The 23,878-nt window shown below is 49.5% G+C and overlaps 1 protein-coding gene across 2 annotated transcripts in view; it reads left to right on the top strand.

The window, feature by feature from the left end:
• The window catches only part of XPO5 (exportin 5), a 36,287-nt gene that overhangs the window by 10,274 nt on the left and 2,135 nt on the right, over positions 1-23,878 (top strand). For both annotated transcript variants that reach the window (XM_038761227.1, XM_038761226.1), the window contains exons 9-29: positions 1,058-1,157; positions 2,210-2,293; positions 2,580-2,705; positions 3,140-3,230; positions 4,197-4,325; positions 5,805-5,920; positions 7,634-7,789; positions 8,655-8,696; positions 9,550-9,639; positions 10,709-10,908; positions 11,999-12,098; positions 13,772-13,953; positions 17,514-17,614; positions 17,897-17,993; positions 18,517-18,653; positions 19,646-19,743; positions 20,335-20,381; positions 21,753-21,850; positions 22,577-22,636; positions 23,146-23,228; positions 23,672-23,779. In XM_038761227.1, coding sequence (XP_038617155.1) covers positions 1,058-1,157; positions 2,210-2,293; positions 2,580-2,705; positions 3,140-3,230; positions 4,197-4,325; positions 5,805-5,920; positions 7,634-7,789; positions 8,655-8,696; positions 9,550-9,639; positions 10,709-10,908; positions 11,999-12,098; positions 13,772-13,953; positions 17,514-17,614; positions 17,897-17,993; positions 18,517-18,653; positions 19,646-19,743; positions 20,335-20,381; positions 21,753-21,850; positions 22,577-22,636; positions 23,146-23,228; positions 23,672-23,779 — 2,245 coding nt within the window. The remainder of the gene's footprint in view (positions 1-1,057; positions 1,158-2,209; positions 2,294-2,579; positions 2,706-3,139; positions 3,231-4,196; positions 4,326-5,804; positions 5,921-7,633; positions 7,790-8,654; positions 8,697-9,549; positions 9,640-10,708; positions 10,909-11,998; positions 12,099-13,771; positions 13,954-17,513; positions 17,615-17,896; positions 17,994-18,516; positions 18,654-19,645; positions 19,744-20,334; positions 20,382-21,752; positions 21,851-22,576; positions 22,637-23,145; positions 23,229-23,671; positions 23,780-23,878) is intronic.

Raw genomic sequence — 23,878 nt, 5'->3', positions numbered from 1 at the left:
GTTTTGTGACTGGGGAGTCCTTTTGTTCACAGGCAGTCTAGATTCTTCCTTCAGGGGTGTAGATGAGTTCTCAGGCTTGTCTACCATTCCTCTATGCACTTGGGCATTTACTGACCACTCAGCTTAGAACAGTGCTTTGCACATAGTAAGCGCTTAATAAATACCATTATTATTGTTGTGTGCTAAGCTCTTGGGAGAGAACAATAGATGTAAAAGACACAGTTCCTACCCTCAAGGAATTTACAACGTGACAAGGGACACTGGATTATTTGCAGATTATAATATTACATATTATAATACTATAATATACATAATATATATTATAGTAATATAATATATAAGTGGATTAAGTAATTATAATACTGGATTATTTATGGATAGGGAAAAAGAATAGAAAGACTTATTTGTTAATTAGTGTGGTACATAATTTGATAGGCTCAAAAGTGGTTTGGATGGCTGAGACTCCATAAATGGTAAAATTGTTTTTTTTGTACTTGTTTTAGTGGCATTTAAGCTCTTACTGTGTGCCGAGCACTGTTCTAAGCACTGAGGTAGATGCAGGTCAATCAGGATGAATGCAATCCCTGTCCCACCTGCAGCTCACAGTCTAAGCAGGAGGGAGAACAGGTATCGAATCCCCATTTCGCAGTCTCGAGGAAACTGAGGCACAGAGAAGTGAAGTGACATGCGCAAGAACGCGTGGCTGGCAGATGTCAGCTGAGATTAGAAGGCAGGTCCTCTGGCTTCCTAGCGCGTGCTTTATCCACTAGGCCACCCTGCTTCCCTGGAGGAGTTAGGAGGATATGACCCGGGAGAAGAAAATTTGTTGGGGAAAGCCTCCCGAAAGAGGCGGGATTTCAGGAGGGCATTGAAAATGGGGAGAACTGGGGCAGATTTGAAAGGAGAGGAAGTTCCAACAGGATGAAGCGAGAGATCTGAGAGCAAAGGGTGGTCAGATGGTCTCTGGGATCTAATTTACCGTTGTTGGAACCTTTTTCTTACTTCGTCATTAAGACCCAGCCTAACCAGGGGTCCCATTTTTTTCCTCTCCTTGTAGGATCGCCGATGGAGGCGGTCTGGTTGAAAAACACTACGTTTTCTTGAAGAGACTCTGCCAGGTTTTATGTGCTCTAGGCAGCCAGCTTTGTGCATTGCTGGTAAGTTCTCACCAAGAACTAAACGGCTATCATTTTGCTACTTGTTAAGCGCTTACACGTGGCACAACCTGATCACCTTGTAACCTCCCCAGCGTTTAGAACAGTGCTTTGTACATAATAAGCGCTTAATAAATGCCATCATTATTGTTATTATTATGTGCCAAGCATTGTATTAAGCACCGGGGTAGATACAAGTCAATCCGGTTGGACACAGTCCCTGTCCCACAAGGGGACCAGGCAGGCTGTGTAGGAGAGAGAACGGGATAATCGTTTGAAACATCGTCTTCATCATCAGTGATATTTATTGAGCGCTTACTGTGCACAGAGCATTGGACTCAGTCGTGTTTATAGAGCGCTTACTGTGTGCAGAGCACTCTGTGTTGCCAACTTGCACTTCCCAAGCGCTTAGTACAGTGTTCTGCGCACAGTAAGCGCTCAATAAATACGATTGATTGGAAGAGTACAATATAACAATGAACAGACACATTCCCAGCCAAGTACAGTTCAACAGGGTTGGCAGATATATTCCCTGCCCACAACAAGCTTACAGTCTAGAGGGGGAAACTGGTGTTGAAAACCCTTCCCCAGAAGTGGGCTTTCCCATCATTGTAAGCTGCTGTGGGAAAAGTGACAATGTTTTTGGGGGTTTTCAAAATACAATAGAACAGAACAGTAATTGTGGTATTTGTCTAATAAGATAATCAAGTCACATTCACCCTGTGTCCCAAGACCTTCTGTCTCCCAGGCCTGTGAGATATCAGGTACACCATGCTGCTTCTCTCCTACTACACTCTTCCAGTGCCAACTTTTAGAAGCTGAGAGTTCCTAATGGAAAACTGGCATTTTGGGAAAATGTTATGTAGACAGAATTTTGGTTCATCTGCCAGCTTTCAGCCTTTGCAATGTCGCCTTCCCTTCTTGAACAACTGACGACACAGCCAGCCATCAATGAGCCAAACAGCTCAGAGTGACAGGGAGAGTGGCAAGGTGACAGAGAAAGGGTGACAGGTTTTTTCGGTTACCATTAACACTAAAATAACTCTTTCCAACAGGGCTCAGATTCTGAGGTGGAAACACCAGCTAACTTGGGAAAATTCCTCGAATCATTTCTTGCCTTTACAACTCATCCCAGCCAGGTGAGTAGAATGTCACCCGCCAAGGACCCACCGTTTCATTTTCCGTTCGATGGGCAGCACTGAAGTCTGGAGTCTCAGCATTCGTATCTCTCTATTGGAGATATGACCAGACGTAATCCACCGTTGCCAGAAGCCTGTGGTCATCGTTGTCCTTTTTGTGGGGCAAATTCCTCAGCCAAGAGGCGCAAAGCCTAGATTATAATGGGTTTTTAAACCCCGGAAATTCCTGTGAAAATCCCCTGCTCCTCACTAAACCTTGCCTCTTTGTTTGGTTTCGTTTTTTCAGTTTCTACGCTCATCCACTCAGATCACTTGGGGAGCCCTCTTCAGGCATGAAATCCTGTCCCGGGACCCTCTGCTGTTAGGAATGGTCCCCAAATATCTCCGTGCATCGATGACTAACCTGGTGAAGGTACATGATGGCACCCCGAGTAAAACGAATCGTGAGGGGGCAAAGAGGCGCTAGTGCCGAGCTCTCACTGGCCACCGTCGAAGTCTGTAGTTTTCCCCCATGTCTGGAAAGTCCTTCCTTAAGCAGTCTTCCCTCAGTCCTGACTATTTATCCATCGAGCACCAATTACCAGTCATTTCACAGATTGTGAAGGGGACAGGAACCGTGTCCAACCTGGTTAACTTTTATCCATCCCAGCGCTCAGAACAGTGTTTGACACATAGTAAGCACTTAACAAGTACCATGAAAAAAAATTTACCTTTGAAGAGCAGATGCTTTTAGCCATTTCTCCTACCCCTGTGTTGATTGTCTAGCCGGCTGACTAGCCCGAGATAAAAACTTTGGCTCAAAACCATTTTCATCCTCAGGGTCGGGTCTTTTCTCGCTCTCTCTAGATCGGCTTTCCCTCCAAATCAGACAGCCCCAGCTGTGAATATTCTCGCTTTGATTTCGACAGCGATGAGGACTTCAATGCCTTTTTCAACTGTAAGTGATTGCCCAGCGCACATTTCCTCTGTGAGCATTCACCCCAGTAGCCTACCAGAATCTCTTTCACTTCCACTGAGCCTGCTTGGTTCTCAATAAACATGGACAGCTAATCAGCATCCTCATTAAAAATGCTTCCTATGGGTTTAAATGTCGTTCTTAAGTTAAGACTCGGTTTTTTTGGGTTTTTTTTTAATACTAAACCCCCCACCCCCATCAATACCTGTAACAGCCCCCTAAAAGGTAACTTAGGGTGAGAAGCTTGAAGTTCCGAGTGGGTGAGCCCCGAAACATGAACAGAATTGGAAGATTGGTATCAATCAGAAACTTAAAGAGCATGGCACTTGAAGTGGACATGCTGTCCTTGTTGAGAGCCTTTTAGTAGAATGAACATGGATTTGCATCCTGGCTGTGTGACCTTAGGCAAGTCATTTCTCTGTGCCTCAGGTTCTTCATCTGTAAAATGGGGATTCCCACCCCTCTAGCCTGTAAGGCCATTATGGGCAGGGAACATGTTTGCTAATTCTGTAATATTGTACTCTCCCAAGCGCTTAGTACAGTGCTCTGTAAGCCCTCGATGAATACCTTTGGTTGATCATTCATTCATTCAATCGTATTTATTGAGCGCTTACTGTGTGCAGAGCACTGTACTAAACGCTTGGGAAGTGCAAGTTGGATCCCCCTTCCCCTTGGACTCTGAGCCCCATGTGGGGCAGGATCTGTGTCTGATCTGTTTATTTGTTCCCCCGGCGCTTAGTAATAATAATAATAATAATAATGGTATTTGTTAAGCGCTTACTATGAGCAAAGCACTGTTCTAAGCGTTGAGTACAGTGCTTGGCATATAGTAAGCATTTAACAAATGCCGCTATGAATATTATTTTAAGATGAGGCGAGACCCTCGAGCAAAAGAACTCTGGGTACCATCTTCTAGGAATCCAGAACAGATTTCCTTTGTCTCAACAGCATTCCGGGCCCAGCTGGGAGAGGTGATGAGGATGGCCTGCCGCCTCGATCCGAAGACGGGTTTCCAGATGGCAGGGGAGTGGTTAAAATACCAGCTCACAGCCCCCGTCGAAATCGGACCCACAAATTGTAAGTTTGGCTTATTTGTTCAGTCCCACCGGAGGAGTCTGCTTCTTAGGTTATTTCAGACCTCCACCCACAACAGACACGAAGCAACCTGACGAATATCGAGCTTGTCGTGGCCTCCCACCGAGCAAGCAAGTGTTCGCCTGTGAACTCCTTGAGCACGGGAAGCCAAGGAGCCCCCAGTTCAGATATCTGAATGGGGCTGGGCGCTTCTCTGGGCCAAGCACAAATCTTGGGTTGTCAGGCGAGGCTCGGTAAGTTCAGAAATCGGACTCTCTACCTGCCTCCTTGCCGTTATAACTCTGCAGAGTGGATGTTTTTCTCCCAGCCCGAGCCCCCATTGCCGGCTGGTAGGCAGCCCTGACCATTACAACTCTCCCCTCATGTCTCTAAGGGGAGCGCAGGTGGCTCACCACGAGAACCTCTATCCTTTTAAAATGAAAAGGCTCATTCTCAATTTTCCTTGGTTTTAAAATCATTCCGTCCCATTCGTTACTGATGTTCGAGACTTCCCTAGGTCACTGTCACACTTGGCGATGTTCCGGCTAGCTTCTTTTATGCTACCGTTCCTCCCCACTGATTGGGGAAAAAAAAAACTGACCAGGCAGCAGCGTGGCAGAACTGTTCAGATATCACTCGGCAGGAGGCATCTAGCTCTTTATGGGCAAAATGAGTCGTAGATAGAAAGATCAATGGCCCATCCAGCCTTTTATTTCCTCTCTGGCCACAACAGCAGTAAGAGGAAAGGTGGGGAAAGTGAGAAAATGGCCCTCCCCGATATCCAGTCTTCAGGTTGGGAATGCACCATATAACATCTTCCTTCTAGTCAACGAGGAATCTATCCTTGAAGCCATCCATATTTTTCCTGCCCATTTTATTATTCCAGACCACTGGAGAAAGGAGCACATCTTTAGTTTGGACCCTACCAGCCTCGGGCTTCGATGGGGCTTCCCCCACCGCCAGCCCCGTCGAGGTGGAATGTGGTCAACAACAATTACCCCACCGGCCCCTTTCATGATTTGTAAACTCGGGTCTCAGCCTTCTGTCTTTGCGGACTTGAGTCCTAACCACTTCAATGTTTTTCTGAGCACACTGCTGCACGCCCCGATGGTTTTGATTGCGCCTCTGTTTATCTTCCCTAGGTCTGTTGCGTCCCTCCTAAATTGTAGAAGAGCCATTTCTTGATGTGTTTTTGTTTGTTTTGCACCCTCGCTCGTAGTCATTAGCAAATTGACCTGTTGAGCAGTTCACCACTCATTTAAACTACATGAGAGGACACAGCGCTTAATGCAGTGCTCGGCACCCTGTAATTGCTCAGTAATTCCTTGCTGACCTAGAGGATTTTAGTGCAGTGGTTTTATAAAGGCACACTTAGAGCCGAGAAGACCTTTTAAGGCTAAAATATCCATTCATCCAGTTAAAGTAGAGGGAAGTTGGCTTGTGTTGAAGTGTATGCTCCAATGTCCTGTTCTCCACACACAGCTAAGACGGGGGAAGGCCTCTGCTCCATCTTCTCTCCCTTCTTCGTGCAGTGGGACGCCATGACCTTTTTTTCAGAGAGTATAATTAGCCAGATGTTTCGAACTCTGGATAAAGAAGTACGTATTTTTTTTTTTTCCTCTTGCATGATTTTTGTTCTCCAGGGGTTCTCAGATAGAGGGAGGGGTCTGTTTTTCAGCTTTCCAGTTAATTCACAGAGGTTTTAAGTGATCGAGGCACTCCTCTTTCATCTGCGAGCCAGTGACCAGCTCAGTGGAGGCACGGGAGGGGACAGCAAGGCCCAATGGGCCACCAGTCCCAGAGGCCTTGGCGGGTCTAGCCCAGACCTGGGTCCTCTCCACTCCAGGAAACACCAGGGAGGCCGAGTTGTTCTGGAAATTTCTCGGAAATTTGGCTCGCTTTGGGACAGACCTGGAGAGATTCCGGGAAACTCAGCCCCCAAGCCAACTCCTGTCTCGTTATTCCAAAGTTGCAGGGCCCAAGTGTCATTTTACCTGACCGTTTTCCTGCCTGGGTTCCTCTCGCTTCCAGAACAGTTCCGTCCCTATTATCCTGTACTTTCTTGGAATTGTCGTTCCTCCATCTTGCTTACTGTTCTTTGACTGTGGCAAGCTGTGTTTTAACGCCCTATTTGGAAGCAACTACTTACAGGAATTTCTCTTTACGTGGATATTCAATCTTTCTAAAGAAAGAAAACCCCTGACCACATAAACCGCGCACAGAAGTCATGATGTCATTTGCACTTTTTAAACCCAGTTATAGGTTTTTTTTTTTAAAGCTCTAGAGGTCAGGGATTTCTCACTGAATAAATGTGGTAGGACAAGAAAGCCAGTTACGTGGAGCTAGGGTTATTTAATCTGAGACAACGGATTTGCTAACTACAGGAAAGTTTATTGGTGGGTGGCCAGCTGTACTTCAGTCATAAACATATGACAGGCTTTACTGGATCTGATTGGTGATCCAGTCAAGCCCAGGGTTCTGGTAGTGACAGGGAAAAAGATGTCATTTTTCTTAAAGTGGGGAAATAGCCCGAAATCAATCAGTCACACTTACTGAGAGCTTGCTGTGTGCCGAGCACTGTTTTAAGCACTTGAGAGAGTACGATGTAATATAATTGGCGGACACGTTCCCTGCCCACAGTGAGCTGACAGTCTAAAGGACTACAGTCTAGTGGTCTGTTCTCCAAAAGTCAGGAGAACGGACCACTGAAGAAATCAAACCACCATCACCTGTACTAGCTCCATTCCTACTAGACTGAATTGATTAAAAGCCCTACTAATGAAGCAGTTAAACCCAGTTTAGAGTTTCCCTGGTTTAGCCGTGATTTAATAATAAAGAGCGCTGATTTTTAGACTGTGAGCCCACTGTTGGGTAGGGACTGTCTCTATATGTTGCCAATTTGTACTTCCCAAGCACTTAGTACAGTGCTCTGCACATAGTAAGCACTCAATAAATACGATTGATGATGATGATGATGATTCAAAGGGCTTGTCGTCCCCTGTATTTCCAGCCCTGTCTCAGGACCAGAACGCCCCTCCATTTAATCTCTCGCTCTCACTCTCTCTCCCTCCCTACTTTTGTCTTTTGGCTCTCAACCACAAAAGGCACGATAAGACAGACTCTCAAGGAGTCATTATGCCTAACAATTTCTGGTATAACCCGAACTGCTAATGGGAGGCTTTTTCTTAATTACGGTTGTCTGAAGGATCAGTTTGCATGTTTAGCATTTTTTGGCTTGAGCATGAGACTTCACTTAAGGGAGAAGCTTCAGAAATTGCCGTCCCCCACTCATGGAGATTTTAATATTTTAGGAAATCCCAGTGAATGATGGCATAGAGTTGTTGCAGCTTGTTTTGACCTTTAATACTAAGGATCCCCTTATCCTGTCTTGTGTCCTCACCAACATCTCGGCACTCTTCCCGTTTGTCACATATAGACCAGAGTACCTGCCCCAGGTCCTCTCCAAGGTAAGCGGTTCCGGTCTCTTCTCTCTTTCCTCTCCCTCCGCTCCCCCCAGCCCGTTTGGCACAAGAGTAGTCCCGAGTTTGGGGTCCGATTCGTTTTGTAGTCTAGGCTTAACAAGCTATTGCACGTCATCTTGAAACGACCTGGCATTAAAAAGCTCAAGTGCTGGCAAGTGAGAGCACGCCAACAACGCTGAAGACCGTCACCACGTCCTCAGCCCTTTGAGCTGGCATAGGGAAGCAGGAGAGGCCCCACTAGATCTCAGCCAAGAGGCCACCGTTTTGGTCCTCCTAGCCTGGCAGAGCTCTGCCATTCCCTCTCCAGGCCCACTCAAATGGGGCAGCTCTCTCCGAGCCTGGCTGAAGGACCAGATAGGGAAGACTAAATTCAGCAGTGAAACCGAAAAACACGGCAGGGGTACCAACACACCCACCCAGACGCCAATACAGGGACACACGTAGATACGCGGGGAAACACAGAGAATCGTGCTCACAGTTTAGCTATTGGCACACCTTCACGAGGAGGAGAAAGGAGGCAAGAACCCAAAAGGAGGAGGTAACCAACCAAAACAGAGACCCCCTCCATTCGTAAAATGAAAACTTTCAGAATTGCTTCTGACGGGAAGCAACTGCCAGAGATCCACCTCATGGAGTTACCAGAATGGAGGCTGTCTAGAAATGAGTTTAGCCGCTTCAAGCGTGCTTGAATGGTCTTTGTACAAAACAGTCCTCGGGTGGTTTGAGAACGCCCACTTCTTAGTAGTCTGTCCTAAATTTGTATAGTTCCCTTGAACTCACTTACCTTTTTTGATGTACAGGTACCCGAGCACTTTTCATTAACTAATGAGGAATTTTTCTCTTCTCTTAGCTGTTTACAGCTGTCACTTTTGAAGTCATCGAAGAAAGTAAGGTAAGGTGATGGATTTGATTCACTCTTGGATTCCAGTTCCTCAGGTGGGTGGTTGCTGAGTGTATTAGTGCCTCAGATCTCCGCCGTAGTGCCATTTCTCCTTCCCTCATCACAGTTAGCAGGGAAGAGATGGAATCAACCAGTACCTGCCTGATTAGGACTCATTTTTTAACGCTGTGCTTTGCTTCCTCTCCCCTCGTCTTTCCCATTTTAATATCAGGCGACCATAGAGGGGCTTATGTGTTTGTTATTACCCCCCAATTCCAGAAGCTCCCAAAAGCATTATTTTTTTTTATCAGGCCGGTTCCCCAGTGAAGCCCATTGGGACACTTCCGCTTTTCCCAAATGCCGTGAGGTTGTCCTGTCCAGATTGCATTTCCCCCAGCCATTCACTTGCGAGGCGAGCAAAGACCGGATGCCTTCCTGAGAGCCCTCTGGACCTCCAAAGCCCTAAGTTGGGGGTGCAGGCCCCAGGCATCCTGCCGCTTGGCTAGTCAAGTAACCCTCTGACTTGCCCAGGATTGAAACCTCTACAGGCAGGAGATTGGGTCTGTCCTTCCCGCCTTCGCCATTCCTAAGCCAGCTCCCGGGAGTTGGATTCAGTTTTCTATGCAGGTCATCCCCAAAGCTGGGACCTTGGGCATCCCAGGAGAGTCCCTGAAAGGAGGATTCTCCCCAGGGGACCCTACAGGACCTGAGGGTCACAGAAGGTTCTGGTGCCCCCTTAGAAGGGGCTGGTTGTGGAGCCCCGGGAACTCTGAATGCCCGTTTGCCCCCGAGGCGATTGTGGGTCGCACGTATGGGCGTGTGGGTTTGTGCGCGGGTGGTCTTGAGTTGGAATTTTTGGCTTCAGGCCCCCAGAACTCGTGCTGTGAAAAATGTGAGGAGGCACGCCTGTTCATCCATCATCAAGATGTGCAGAGACTATCCCCAGCTCGTGCTGGTAAGCAGCCGGAATAGGCCAACAAGTCAGTGAGAAAAGCCTGCCCCCGCTATACCCCCTCCTCAGAATGTAAAGTACCCCCATCGGATTGTGATTTAAGTGATGATCCTCATAGGTTGTGTGCAGATCGTGCTTCTCCCCATGCCTCAACATCCGCAGAGTTAAAAATTCAAAATGGTTTTTCCAAAAGAATTATAGTGGCCCTCGTTATTACTCGTGAGAGTCCCACCATGACCATGCCAATCTTGTTTCCGTTTTTTGTTTGGGGGAGTTCTTTATGCTATTTAAGCGCTTACTATGTGCCGGGCACTGTACTGAATGCTGGGGTAGATAGATAATCAGCCTGCCCACAATTGATTTCCTCACAGCTTTAATTCCAGGCACAGAGTGGTGAAATGACTTGCCCAAGATTGCGTAGCAGGCAAGTGGCAGAGCGGGAATAGAGCCCAGGTTCACTGGGTTTTCAACCCAGCTTCAGCCCCGCAGCCGTTATTACAGATCCGTTACTTATAGTAACGTCTTCCTCCCCCTTCTAGGCCGTAAGCTCTCTGCAGGCAGGGAACATGTCTACTAACTGTTGTATTGTCCTCTCCCAAGTGCTTAGTACAGTGCTGCGCATACAGTAAATACCATTGGTTGGTCGATTGAAGGCCCAGCAGCGGTTCTTCTCCCTTCACCTGCTCACTTAGAGCCTGGTCCGGAAAAATTTCTGGCAAAATGGAGGCAAGAAAAACACCCAATGCAGATGTTGATTCTGCAACAAATCTTTCCACTACAAAACACTCAGGTCAGATACACCCAGTCCCTTTCCACAAGGGGCTCACAGCCCCTCTTCTGCTGCCGAAACACCCTGATAATTGAGGCAGTGGGTTTTTGTCTTCAGCCGTTGTGGCTGTTGAGCCGTGGCCTGGGTGAGTTCTTTCCAAAACTAGATTTTGTTTGAAATCCAGACCCCAAGAGCCGGGCTCACCTCCCTAGTGCCGGCTCTCCCGAGGCGTTCCCCGGGAGCCCTCGCTGCCGCCCTCCCCCCCAGCCCCGGCCCCCAGCTCTTCTCTCGTGTGCTCCGCAGCCCAATTTTGAGATGCTGTATAACCACGTGAAGCAGCTGCTCTCCAACGAGCTGCTCCTGACGCAGATGGAGAAGTGCGCCCTGATGGAGGCCCTGGTCCTCATCAGCAACCAGTTCAAGGATTACGAGCGGCAGAAAGCTTTCCTGGAGGAGCTGATGTCGCCAGTTGCCAACCTCTGGCTTTCTGAGGAGATGCAAAGGTACGGCAGGGCCTTTAACTTCTCTCCCCCGGTACCTTCTTAGGTAGTGGAAACCACGCGGAAACGGCCGTCCCTTGCCAAGCTCGATCAGAGTGGGTGGGCTGTGGTGGCTGACAAATTGGAACCGCCCACCCCGGATGGGGACGCGTTTCTTCAAGGGATATCGGAGAAGCGTATGTGGGGCGATCCTGATCCGTCCCAAACACGCCTTCAGACTCACCCCGTAGGCTTGCCGTTGATTAAACAGAGCTCCCTGGGTAGAAACAAAAAAAGAGCGTGCTTGCTACCGAAGCGCTTTATAAACTTACAGAAAAGTGGTGTGACCTAGTGGAAAGAGCACGGGCCTGGGACTCAGAGGACCTGAGTTATAATAATAATAATAATGATGGCATTTAAGCGCTTAGTACAGTGCTCTGCACACAGTAAGCGCTCAATAAATACGATTGAATGAATTTATTAAGCGCTTACTATGTGTAAAGCACTGTTCTAAGCGCCGCAGAGGTTAGCAGGTGATCAGGTTGTCCCACGGGGGGCTCGCAGTCTTAATCCCCATTTTACAGATGAGGGAACTGAGACCCAAAGAAGTGAAGTGACTTGCCCAGAGTCACACAGCTGACAGTTGGCGGAGCCGGGATTTGAACCCATGACCTGTGACTCCAAAGCCCGTGCTCATTCCACTGCGTCACGCTGCTTCTTCTAGTCCCAGCTCAGCCATATGGCTGCTTTGCGGCCTTCTCTGTGCCTCAGTTATCCCATCTGTAAAATGGGGAGTAAGTCCTAATCCTTCCTGTTTAAACCATTAGCCCCACGTGGGGCAAATTGACTTGCATTTACCCCTGGGTGGCACATATCTGATTGCGCTAAAGTCAAAATCGGAGCACATAACTGTCAAGAAGAAGGAAAAACAAAACTGCCTGTCGATGCCGTACTTATTTTTCAGTGAGGCTGGTGGTGCTGGACGAAGCCTCTGGGACAAGATGGAGACTAGATTTCTTAATTTTTATTTTTCCCTTTTCACCAGGAGCCAAGATCGGGAGCACACTGTGTAATGATTTTTGGTTTTGTTTTCTGTCTTCTCTTTGGACCCTAGAGTGCTCTCAGACGCCGAAGCGTTCATCTCCTACGTGGGTGCTGATTCCAAAGTCAGCGACCCGGCGTCGGAGGATTCCAGCGGCCTGAATCGCTCCCGAGTAAGTGAGCAAGAGCTGACTAGCGATGGCCCATGTCTGGGGTCCAGCCCCCATCCTGCTCTTCCACCCTCCAGCTCTGTGAGCTGAGTTGAACTTGCGAGTCTTTTTAAACCTTGATCGTTCCCTACTTTCTCTCCTTTGGTCGTGGAAATAAGGGGTCCAGAGAGTGTCTGATATACGTAATAGTGACAACAGGTATGCGCTTACTCTGTTCTAAGCACAGGACTAAGAGCTCAGGTGGATTCCAGAAAATCAGGCCGGACACAGTCCCTGTCCCTCGCAGAGCTCACAGTCCAAATAAGGGGGAGAACAGGCATTGAATCCCCATTTTACAGATGAGGGAGCTCGGGAAAGGGAAGTGAAGCCCCTTCCCAAGGTCACACGGCAGGCAAATTGCCAAGCTGAGATTAGAACCCAGGCCCTGGGCTCTTTCCAGTGAGCCACATTGTTTCCCATCTAAAGAAATGCAGATGGCTCTCCTGGGCCACTGGTATCTGGAATGTAATTGAGAGCTGGGACAGCAAATCTCTCCCTTCTCTCTCTCCTCCCCCTCCCCGCCACCAAGCAATCTCTTGGTGGTGTGTAAAATAGGAATCTGGATGGATATTTCCCAATATCCCCTAGCCTGTGTTAGCACTTAATCCCATCCGTGATGGACCGTTGTAAAACAGTAGCCTGTTTAGGGGGTTGGAGTTATAATATTTGTTAAGCCCTTAACAGGTGTCAAGCTCTGGGGTAGAGAGAAGTTAATCGTATAAAACACAGGTCCCCGTCCCACCTGGGCTCACAAGCTAACTTGGAGGGAGAATCGGTATTTAACCCCCATTTTATAGTTGAGGGAACAGGCCCCAGAGAAGTGAAATGACTTGCCCAGGGTCACTCCCAGTAAGCGAGTTGCAGAGGCAGGATGAGAACCCCCAGGTCCTCTGGCCGCCCACCCCCCGGGCCGACTCCCAGCAGTCGGGTTGCACGACTATGCGGAGGGAATGCCGGGGAAAAAAGAGTTAAGCCTTCAGGGTCCCGGCCAAAGACGAACCCGAACCAAACCTCTCGTAACGGCTTCAGGTGTGTCGACCCGGGAGATCTCGAAGAGCGCCCGGTCGCCCCTGGGCCGGCAGGGACCGGCAGGCCGTTCGGGATGCCCCGGAGACGCTAATCCCCTTTCAGACCTCTTCCAGGAGCGAGGTTCTCCCGGTCGGTCCTCTCGCGGTCAGTCCTCGGAGCACTGCGCAGCAGGGCGACGAAATAGCGGTGACCTAAACGCTTCCTTTTAGAGCATATGTCCCGCGGACACTCGACTCAGCCAGACTGGCACCGAGACATCTTCCAGTCGTAAACGCCCGTGGAAGGGTCGTTGGCAGGCCCCCGCAGGTATCCTCGTGGTGGGGAAGCTTAGATACGGCAGGTTTCCAGAGGCTGCCGTCGGCCCGAAGAGGGGCGGCTGGAGGACTCCCCCTTGGGCTTTTCCCGGCATGACGGAAGCGGGGTCCGGTGAGCGGGTGGAGGAAGCGACTTCACCTTCTCGCCGGCCTCGAGCCGCTTTTTTGCCCGAGCCCTGACCGAGCCTGTGCTTTTAAACAAACAAAAAAAAAGTTTGCCCAATCTCTCTCTTTCTTCTCACCTTACCCAGTGCGGTGTCTGTGTTTTTCTGTCGTTTCTTTTTCTTGCCGTAGATAAGCTTCTGCGTGTACACCATCCTGGGAATCGTGAAGCGGGCCCGCTGGCCCACGGACCTGGAAGAGGCTAAGGCTGGGGGGTTTGTGATCGGTTGCACGCCCGGCGGCAGTCCAATCTTTCGGAACCCCTGCACGGAGCAGGTCCTGAAGCTTCTCGACAACTTGCTCGCTCTCATAAGGTGAGTTGAGCCAGCGGGACGTGATACCAGTTGGATCGTCCGCTTGAGGTGAAGCGTCCGTGTCTGTATGGACGTCGGGGGGGCGAGGCATTGAAGGGGCAAGAGGGTAACGGGAGGGGAAAGGCTGGGATGGAAAAGAACGGAGAGGGTACCCAACTGCCCGCGCTACCGTTTTTCAAGGTCATCATCATCAATCGTATTTATTGAGCGCTTACTGTGTGCAGAGCACTGTACTACGGTCCTCTCTAGGGCGTGGTTTGATCCTCTGTCCCAAGGGCCAAAAGGACACACACAACCTGCCGAGATTAGGGCAGGGTACTGCTCCAGCTATCCATCCTGGCCACAGAGCCATGTACCCCCTGATTGGGGTCAGTCCCATGAGGGCAGTTACCCCTGTCTCCCCCGTGGAATTGGTGCCCACGTCGGTATCCGTGCTGGGCATGGCTTCACATCAAAATTGAAACGGAAGCCTGGGCAGTGGCCCCAGAACTGGCATTTAGGGATTCCGGAGGGAGGAAGGAACTGTTTCCTCCTGCACCTGACAATCCGCTGAAGCCCAGAGGAGCTTCTGCTAGGGTGGTTGCTTTTGTCTTCCTCCCACTCTCATCTCTCCTTTCTATCCACCAAAGTGCATCTGATGTAAATCAGTCCCATTGATCCTCTAAGGCAGTCTGCCTTGAAACGTGCCACTCTGGATATGGAATCCAGGATACTCGCTGTGGCCGTCTCTTGGTCTGTGGTTTTGCTGGTTCTGTAGAAAAGCGCATTAAATCAACCCGGGTCAAGCATCGGGGAGTATCGGCCTTTTCCAAACCAAATGGGAGGGGGGTGGTTGGTGTTTGGAGATGGTTGCGGAGCCAACTTGGTCCACCTGAATTATACGCGTAAAGTGACTTGGAAGCAAGCCAGCTAAGGCAGAAGTCAGGCAGTAGCTAACAGTTAACAGGGGAAGCAGCGTGGCTCAGTGGAAAGAGCCCGGGCTTTGGAGTTAGAGGTCGTGGGTTCAAATCCCGGCTCTGCCAATTGTCAGCTGTGTGACTTTGGGCGAGTCACTTCATTTCTCTGGGCCTCAGTTCCCTCATCTGTCAAATGGGGATGAAGACTGTGAGCCCCGCGGGGGACAACCTGATCACCTTGTAACCTCCCCAGCGCTTAGAACAGTGCTTGGCACATAGTAAGCACTTAATAAATGCCATTATTATTATTATTATTAACAGTCGCCACAGTGAGTATTAGCTCCGAGTCCCTGAAGGAAGAGCCATGTGTTGGGTGGAGGGGTACAGTTTTTGCTTTAGGGGATAACCACCGAAACTTAAAGCTGCATTTGAATTTCTCCTTGTGCTCTCCACCTGGTATTAGGGACTTGGTTTGAGTGATGCTTGCTCTTTTGCTACCAGGGACTCCCAGCCAGCAGGGATTAAGCCATCCTAAGGACTGGGGTGGCTCTTTAGAGATAGGACTACCGTGTGGATTCATGATTGATCCACAATCATGGATGTGGATTTAGTGTGTGGATTTAGTGGTCCTCCAGAATTCAGGGTCAAATGAACAAACAGAAATGGAGGTAAATACCGACTCCTACTTTAAAAAAAAATAAAAGGACAAAATTGAGAATTGCAGAATAAAGTGGAAATCCCAAGCCTTTGGGGTAAAGGTATTTAGGCAAAGGAAATGTCGTTTTCATCTAATGGGGTTTTTTTGACTGAGAAGTGTCAGCTTCCAAAGCACAAAGACACTCTGAACAGAGTTCCACCCACGCAGCTGTCTAATGGAGATGGAGCAAACCTTCCTTTCCTCTTCTCCAGATTCCCTGTGACCCGATAAAAGTATAAGGAAGGTGATGCTGAGAGTCATTATCTGGAAATCACAAAGCCTTTTTGTGATTTAAATTGATACGCCTCTGAGAAACCGGCCTCGGGTCCTGACTGAAGTAGGCGGGGTTGGAATTAAGCCCACTTTCAAATACTTGGAAGTGTATAGATTTAGTGGTCCTCCAGAATTCAGGGTCAAATGAACAAACAGAAGTGGAGGAGACTCAGATGTCTAGAATTCCTTGGCCTGACGCAAAGGCCTCTTGGTTTCTGGTACGGACAGCTCTTGACGGGGATTGAATGTCACTTCACTTTCAAGCGGTAAATTTATCTTACCAGGCTCAGGTCACCTAGACCAAAGAATGCAAAGGAATAATTTCTGGCACTCCTAATGCCATTTGGGATGGTGTGATAGGAATTTGGTTTTGAGGAAGACTTGGGTCGGCTGTTTTTGTTCTCTTAGCCTAGACATATGGGAGAGACAGGAAAGGAGGGAGAGTTTGAATTAGGAGAGGCCGCCACTGATGAATTGCTGTCCATGTGTGCAGTTGTCACTGACAAGGCCAGTTTGGAAATACGTCTCACTCTCTCATTTGCTGCATCCACTTAAATGCAAGAATTGGTGTCTAGGGGACAAGGGAGTAAGGGCCATTGATAGATGCCGGCGGGATCATTGCAGATCTTCCAGATGGGTAATTTGTGTTTGTGTGTGGTTGGGGGGGGAGGGTGTTAACTTAAGTATTTGCATATTTAGGGGTTCCTGCAAGATTGAGGTTTCAATCATTGCCTCCCACTTTGTGGGCTACAGAAGGTGCTAAACTCTATGTAAGAAGGATTGAGGTCCTCCCAGGGGGAAAGAAATGAATTCCAGTTAGCCAGTTTTCAAAGAGGAATGGATTTGAATACATCAAATTTATCACTCTTCTTCCTGGGAATGCTCTGTTGCTTCCTCCTTTCTCCGTCCTACCCCAACAGGATTATTGGAAATCATCTGCATTTCGAGGCTAAAGGTGGGCTGCTGCAGTTATTCAATATGTTTTGTTTTGTTGTCTGTCTCCCCCTTCTAGACTGTGAGCCCACTGTTGGGTAGGGACCGTCTCTGTATGTTGCCAATTTGTACTTCCCAAGCGCTTAGTACAGTGCTCTGCACACAGTAAGCGCTCAATAAATACGATTGAGTGAATGAATTCAGGGGCATTTGAGCTCCCACTAAGTGCAAAACATTGTACTAACACGTGGGAAAGTACAGCAGACGTAAAACCCTCGTTCCCAGCTTATGAGAGGCTCATACTCGAGTTGTGGGAACAGACCTACCAGGGGGTTTTACAAATCACGAGGAAAGGAGAAAGACTAGGGATCAAGTAGGAAGTAGGGTGACTATGACTGGATGAAATATCAGAGAAAATAAGAATAAGCAATTGAATGTTTAAGAGAATATACGTATGTTGAGGGTGGGTATGGGGGCTGTGGATGAGTGTTGAGTCGCTACAGCATGGAGCGTCGGGAATCATGAATTGGGGAAGACTTCGGCTGGGTCGGAGGAAGTGGAATTTTAGGAGCCGAGGAAGGCTGAGGTCAGGCATATTTGTGTGTGGGGAGCTCCTCTAGACTGGAAGCTCCTTGGGGACCGGGAAGTACAACAGTTAGCAGAGGCGATCCCTGCTCTCAAGGAGGTTACAGTCTATAGTCCTTAACAGAACAGATCACTTGAGTTGTGTACACATAAATTAATCTTTTTTTTTCCACCAGGACTTATAACAATTTGTACACACCAGAGATGGCGGCTAAACTGGGGGAGCCTTTCTCAAGAGCACTGGACATCCTTGAAGTGGAGAAAAATGCCCTCTTAGGTAATGGAACTTTTTAATCCTCTCTAGATTGTATCTGTTTGCCAGGGCTGGCCTGCTTTACTTCAAGGACTCAGAGATTCCAGTTTCTCCAGATTGCCATGGGCTGTGCTGTTGTTACCTTGTATGTAGCTTTCAGTAGGGAGAAATGTATTAATAATAATAGTATTTAGTGCTTACTGTGCGCCAAGCATTGGACTCAGCGCTGAGGTAGTATTCATGGCAGAGTTAACAGCAGGCTTTAAAAGCTGATGTCAAAGTAACGAAGCGGTCCTCTCTTTCCAGGTTTGCCTCAGCCTCTTCTGGAGCTGTATGATTCCCCTGTGTACAAAACAGTCATAGAAAGGATGCAGGGCTTCTTCTGTACTCTTTACGATAACTGGTAAGAGAGGGGTACTGTCCTTATGGGTTGTTTTCCTTTAACCCATCCCTCCCACCGTCAGCGCTGAGCGCTCGATCCCTTTGCCGGCGTACCGTGGAGGATGCTGTTGGTAACCCTGGCACTTAAAAGCTCTTGGTGGAGCGAGTGATCTTCCCCGTAAGCTTGGGAATGCCCCCCCAATCTTCCCAAGTCCCACCGAAGATTGGCTTTGCCTCTTTTCAAAATGGTCCAACACCACAGTGCCAGCGGACCCAGACTCACCGTGAAGAAGGGTTTTGTAGTGCTCCCTCCCAGCAGAGTGCAGGCATTGAACCCCCGTCTGCCCCTCTGACTGCTGAACTAGCCTGTGCCCAATACTGACATGTGGGCACTGCCCAGTTATCACTTGTTCAGCGGGGGCATAGTCCCCTTAGGAAATCTGTTGTGCCACGGCTCCAAGCTCTCTGGAGACTGTCAGGCTAGGATTTGGCCCACATAGGTCCGTACTGCTTCTTCATGGTCTTGGAACAACTTTCTCTTGCAGTTTCCACATTCTGGGGAACGCAGGCCCATCCATGCAGCAGGACTTCTACACGGTCAAAGACCTCGCCACCCAGCTCCTCGGTTCCGCCTTCATGAACCTGAACAACATTCCCGATTACCGTCTCCGAACCCTGCTCCATATCCTTCCGGCTGGTGGAGTAAATCCAGCCTGGGCTGGGGCAGGTCCCGGGCGGGGGAACGGGGTCGGACAGGGACTCGAAGCCGGAAGCGACACCTGGGAGAAAACGGACACCGTCGGTGGGGCGGATCAGAAGAGGAGTAGTAAGGGAGGAGCTGGTGGCAGGGAGTTGAGGGGAATTATTTATCGTGCACAAGAACTATGGAGTGTTTTCTAGGAATGTTTTCAGTAGAGCCTAGCCCAACTGTGAAAACCGAGCAGTGGGGTTGATGTAAAATTCCTCACAGGGGTTGTTTGAGGTGACCTAAGTCGGGGAGATGAGAGTGGGAGTCCTGGTAGTTAGAGACAAGGCAGTGCTTTGAAGAAAACCTTCTTTCTCTCACGCTACTCTGCTCTCCTGTTAGCTACTGGGCTCAGTGCCTCCCCGCTAATAGAAATCCAGGGAAAGGTCACACATCTTGATTGGGAAGGGGGCACAAGGGCCCCAGGCAGAATCTTCCACAGAAAATGAAGCCCTGCTGATTTTTTTTTTTTAAATATAAAGGTAACCGAGTTTTAACAGGACAACGCAAAAGCCCCAGACCTGCCTGTATTTAGAACCCTTTTTCGTCTAACTCTAAGAAAATGGGCTCCAGGGAGACCTTTTAGCTAATTCCGTGACTGGGGCAAAGATGCTTACGATTCGCACGACTTCAGGTTTGAGCCATGCGGACTTTTTGACTCCGCTCTGTCCGCCAGAGCTGTGAGGGTGGAGAGACAGGAAGAGGGGCAGGCAGAAGGATAACCTGGCCTTTTTTTGGCTGTGGAGACAGCTTGGGAGCAGCAGATCTCTCTGCCTTCCCTCCTAACTGCCAACGGCCCCCTTAAGCCCCGCCTGCGGACCCCCCAGATCTGCCTTCAGGGATGTCTCCAGCCTGCCAAGAGGAAGGTGCAGGCTTTTTTCCATCTGCACCACGTATGGGTTCTCACGGTTCCTTAACCAGCCGAGCACGCGTTTTCGTCAAGCCTCTGGTGCTGTTCTGCCCCCCCGAGCACTACGAAGCCCTCGTGTCCCCCATTCTGGGGCCTCTCTTCACGTACTTACACATGGTAAGGAGCCAGCTGGAAAGGGAGCTCCAACTGCTTCTTCAGAAACAGCCCGACATTCCTGGGGACCACAGACTAAGTCAGAAATTCCCGCAGGAGCCGGGCGTCCCTCTGCCTAAGCATTGGGTTACTTGAGATGCCCTGGTTTCAGTGAATTTCCTGATGGTCGATGAAAGAAAGTGAGATTCGGGGCTCTGAACAAAGGACTGGGAGATCTGAATTCCAATCCCATTGTTGGATTTTATGTATGTGTTCCCCCTCCCCCCGCCTTTGGTTTCTATGTCTGTGAAAGTTAAAAAGGATCGGGAGAGGGGAAAAGGAGGGGAAACCCCATGGCCCAGAGGGAAAAAAAGCTACAGGTCACCCAGGCCACTGAACTGGCAGGGGTAAATCCCAAGGTGGCAATGGGTGGCAGAGGTTCTAACAGGTAAAAGAGTCGTTCCCTCTTCCAGAAGCGTAATTTAGGTCCGAGGGAGGGCAGGAGGAGGAGAGTGACTCAGGAAGGAGAATTTGTCCAGGGTTTCTGCGGGGCCTGGATAGGATTAAAGGGAGGAAAAGTTATGGAACCTTTCACCTTCCCTCCGTGTTTTCCAGAGGCTGTCCCAGAAATGGCAGATCATCAATCAGAGGAGTATGCTGTGGTAAGAAGCCAACCTTCCTTCCTCTCTGAAGGGGGACTTGTGAACGGGGGTGCCATCTGGCAGAGGGGTCACCCCCTCCGGGGCCCCACTGGCCCCCTCGACTCAATCTCCCATTCCCAGTACCGTCTCCTGACAAGTGGGGTGATTGAGCATCCCATCTCAAGAGAAGCAGCGTGGCTTAGTGGAAAGAGCCCGGGCTTTGGAGTCAGAGGTCATGGGTTCGAATCCTGGCTCTGCCACATGTCTGCTGTGTGACCTTGGGCAAGTCACTTCTCTGAGCCTCAGTTACCTCATCTGTAAAATGGGGGTTCAGACTGTGAGCCCCACGTGGGACAACTTGATCACCTTGTATCCACCCCCAGCGCTTTGCAGAGTAAGCGCTTAACAAATGCCATTATTATTATCATCTCTGTGGGTCTGCCTGCAGGCCTCTTGACTTCTGCAGGGACAACCCGCAACTCCCTGTTAAGTACCACTTTATCCTTTGGGGTTTGACTCTTCTCCCTTGCCCCAGACCTGTGAAACTGGAACACCCACCCACCCCCGACGTATCACGAGAAGCAGCGTGGCCTAGGGGGTAGAGCCCGGGCCTGGCAGTTGTAATCCCAGCTCTGCTACCTGTCGGCTGGGTGATCCTGGGGAAATCGCTTCACTTCTCTGCGCCTCAGTTCTCTCATCTATAAAATGGGGATTAAGACTGTGAGCCCTTTGTGGAACAAGGACTATATTCAAGCTGCCAACCTGATTAGCTTGTATCCACTCCAGCGCTTAGAACAGTGCTTTGTACATAGTAAGCGCTTAACAAATGCCATTATATATATCTCCAACTTGCTTTTCTCTGGCTCTGGTCTTCAAGGCCGGAGAAGAGAATATTTGCGGTGTAAAAGGAGCAATTTGCTTCATGTGAACAAACTCCAGTTTTTGTGTCCCTAAGGCCTTCAAGGCCTCAAAAGAGAATATTTGAGGTGAAAAGGGAGAAAGGGTGAGGGCAAATTCACCCTTTTTCATCTCATATAGTCCCTCTGATGGCCTTGAAGACCTTGGGTTGAACAGTAAGCAGGACAGTTTTTGCATGAAGCAGCATTTTCCTTTTTCATGCCATAAACTATCTTCTCAGGCCATGAAGACCTTACTTAGAGAAAGCAAGAGATTGTGTGTGTATATATATATATGTATATATATGTATACATATATATATATGTATATATATATACCCCAGTGCGTAATATAGCACCCGGCATGTAGTCTAAGCATTTAACAAGTACCACTGGGTGAGGGGCAGGGGAAGCAGGACAGAATTAGACATGGTTCTCCATATTTGAGGTACGATTCCTCTACCCCTGAGGAGACTAACAACCTGCTGTTTTCCAGTGGTGAGGAAGAGACAGCGGATGAAAACCCGGAATCTCAGGAAATGCTGGAGGAGCAGCTAGTGAGGCTGCTGACCCGGGAAGTCATGGATTTGATCAGTGAGTAGGACCTGGGGCGGGGGGGGAAAGTGTCCAAGGGGATCGCGCCCGCATGGCGGAGAGCAGCCGTTTTCTGCCCCCCTCCTCCGGTTAGAACAAAGGAAACTGGATTAAATTACCGTAAGGGAGATTAAGAATCGGGAAGAACTTCCTGAGCAAAAGCACCGTGAAGCATTGGAGTTGTTCCCAAGAAAGGTGGTGACGGTGGCATCTTTGAAAACGTTTGCAGAGGACAGGGCCACACGCTTCCCGGATGGCAACATTTCAGGCCTGATTGGGAACATATACTAGTTGAGGAAGGTCACAGTGAAAAAAATGAGAGACCCTGCTTTTGGCCTCAGCACCACTTGTGAATATTTTTTTTTTTAACCATTTAATCTGTTTCATCTGTGAAATAGGGAGAGTAACAGCTCCTTCCTACTTCACAAAGATATAAGGATAAACATGAGATGATTAGAAACTAAGCCAGCCCCTTAAAAAAAAAGGTAGCCCTTTGCTTCACGTTACTTTGAATTTGTATAGCTAGCCCTCGTATTTTCCGAAGTGCTATAGTGAGCACCACGTCTCGGGTGTCTACAACATAGGCTGTGCCTCGCACTAGCACACCCAAATACCAGCCTGCACCGGTGTGGGGGTGAGAGGCGCGGTCCTTAGCTGTTGTTTGAGAAGTTGTGCTGTGGTTGTTCAACCCCTGCTTCCCACAGTGACCCAGCTTTCTGTCTACAGCCGTTTGCTGTGTTTCCAAGAAAGGAGCGGAACACAACAGTACCACCACTGATGGAGATGGTGAGTTGCAGATACCATCCCTTGTCCCCTTCTCCTGGTCACTCATTCATTGAATCGCATTTATTGAGCGCCGGCTCTGCGCCGCACTGTACTGAGCGCTTGGGAGAGTACAAACGGACACATTCCCTGCCCACAGTGAGCTTGCAGTCTAGAAAGACTCCTGGTCTTGGTCCTTTTCAACGTCTTGGGCAAGACCTGGACACTTGGGTCCCTGTAGGGTCTGACCCTCGTATCAAACAGATTGCCATGAGTTAGGCTCTCATCCTTGTGGTTTGAAGAAGCTCCTTTTCCATTCCCCACTCCCTCCGAAGCAGCATTTGGTTTTACGGAGCCTCCTCCACCCAAACGATCCCCAAGTCCTGGTTGGTCTGCCCCCCCGAGAAACCTTGGCTCTTCGGGGCGAGTTGCCAGGGCCAAAGCAAGTGCTGTGGGCTGGAAGCTGGAGACGTCCCAGGCCGGCGCATCCCCAGGACAGGGGTTGGGCTAATAAGTCTTTCCTCTGCTCATAGACGACGAAATGATGTCCACAGAAGTAACCCCTCCGTCCATGGCAGAGCTCACCGACCTCGGCAAATGTCTGATGAAGCACGAGGTGAGCGAGCGAATTAGGAGGCCCCCAGGACTCCACCTCCTCACGGGCATTGAGGGATTCGTTGCCCTGTAGCCTTGGAAAAAGGCAGGAAGTGGGTGGGCCCGTCTCTTCCCCCCAGGGGTGAATTTATAACTTTTGAAACATGTTGATTGGTCCACGGCAAGCAGCACACATGCCCAGGCCAACTTTTTGACTTCCCCGGGTCACTCCCGCCAACAACTGCGGTCCCAGCATCTCACCTCAGGTACAGGTGCCACGTGGTCGCGGATTCTCAAGCTGCTGGATAACGGGTTCGTTTTCCGACCGCCCTGATCCTTTACGCCTTGTCACCCGAGCCCTCAGCAGGGTCCCAAGCCCAGAAGTTTCCTTTCGGGCCAGAACGGGGCTTCCCCTCTCATCTGTATGTCACTCCTTTTTTATTTTCCTTTTCTTCACCCCCCCAGGACGTGTGTACAGCCATGCTGGTCACTGCCTTCAACTCCCTGTCGTGGAAGGACACCCTGTCCTGCCAGAGGACCACCACCCAGCTCTGCTGGCCCCTGCTCAAACAGGTAGGCTCTCTCACCCCCTCCCTCGAGTCCTGGAGGGGTGGGAAGGGAAGGGGGGGGACCCAGGGAGGTGCCCCCCGGCTCTGACCGCCGTTGTCCCCC

Source organism: Tachyglossus aculeatus, chromosome 19 (genome assembly GCF_015852505.1).
Source record: "Tachyglossus aculeatus isolate mTacAcu1 chromosome 19, mTacAcu1.pri, whole genome shotgun sequence".
Lineage (NCBI taxonomy): Eukaryota > Metazoa > Chordata > Mammalia > Monotremata > Tachyglossidae > Tachyglossus > Tachyglossus aculeatus.
This window is presented reverse-complemented; position numbering and strand designations above follow the sequence as displayed.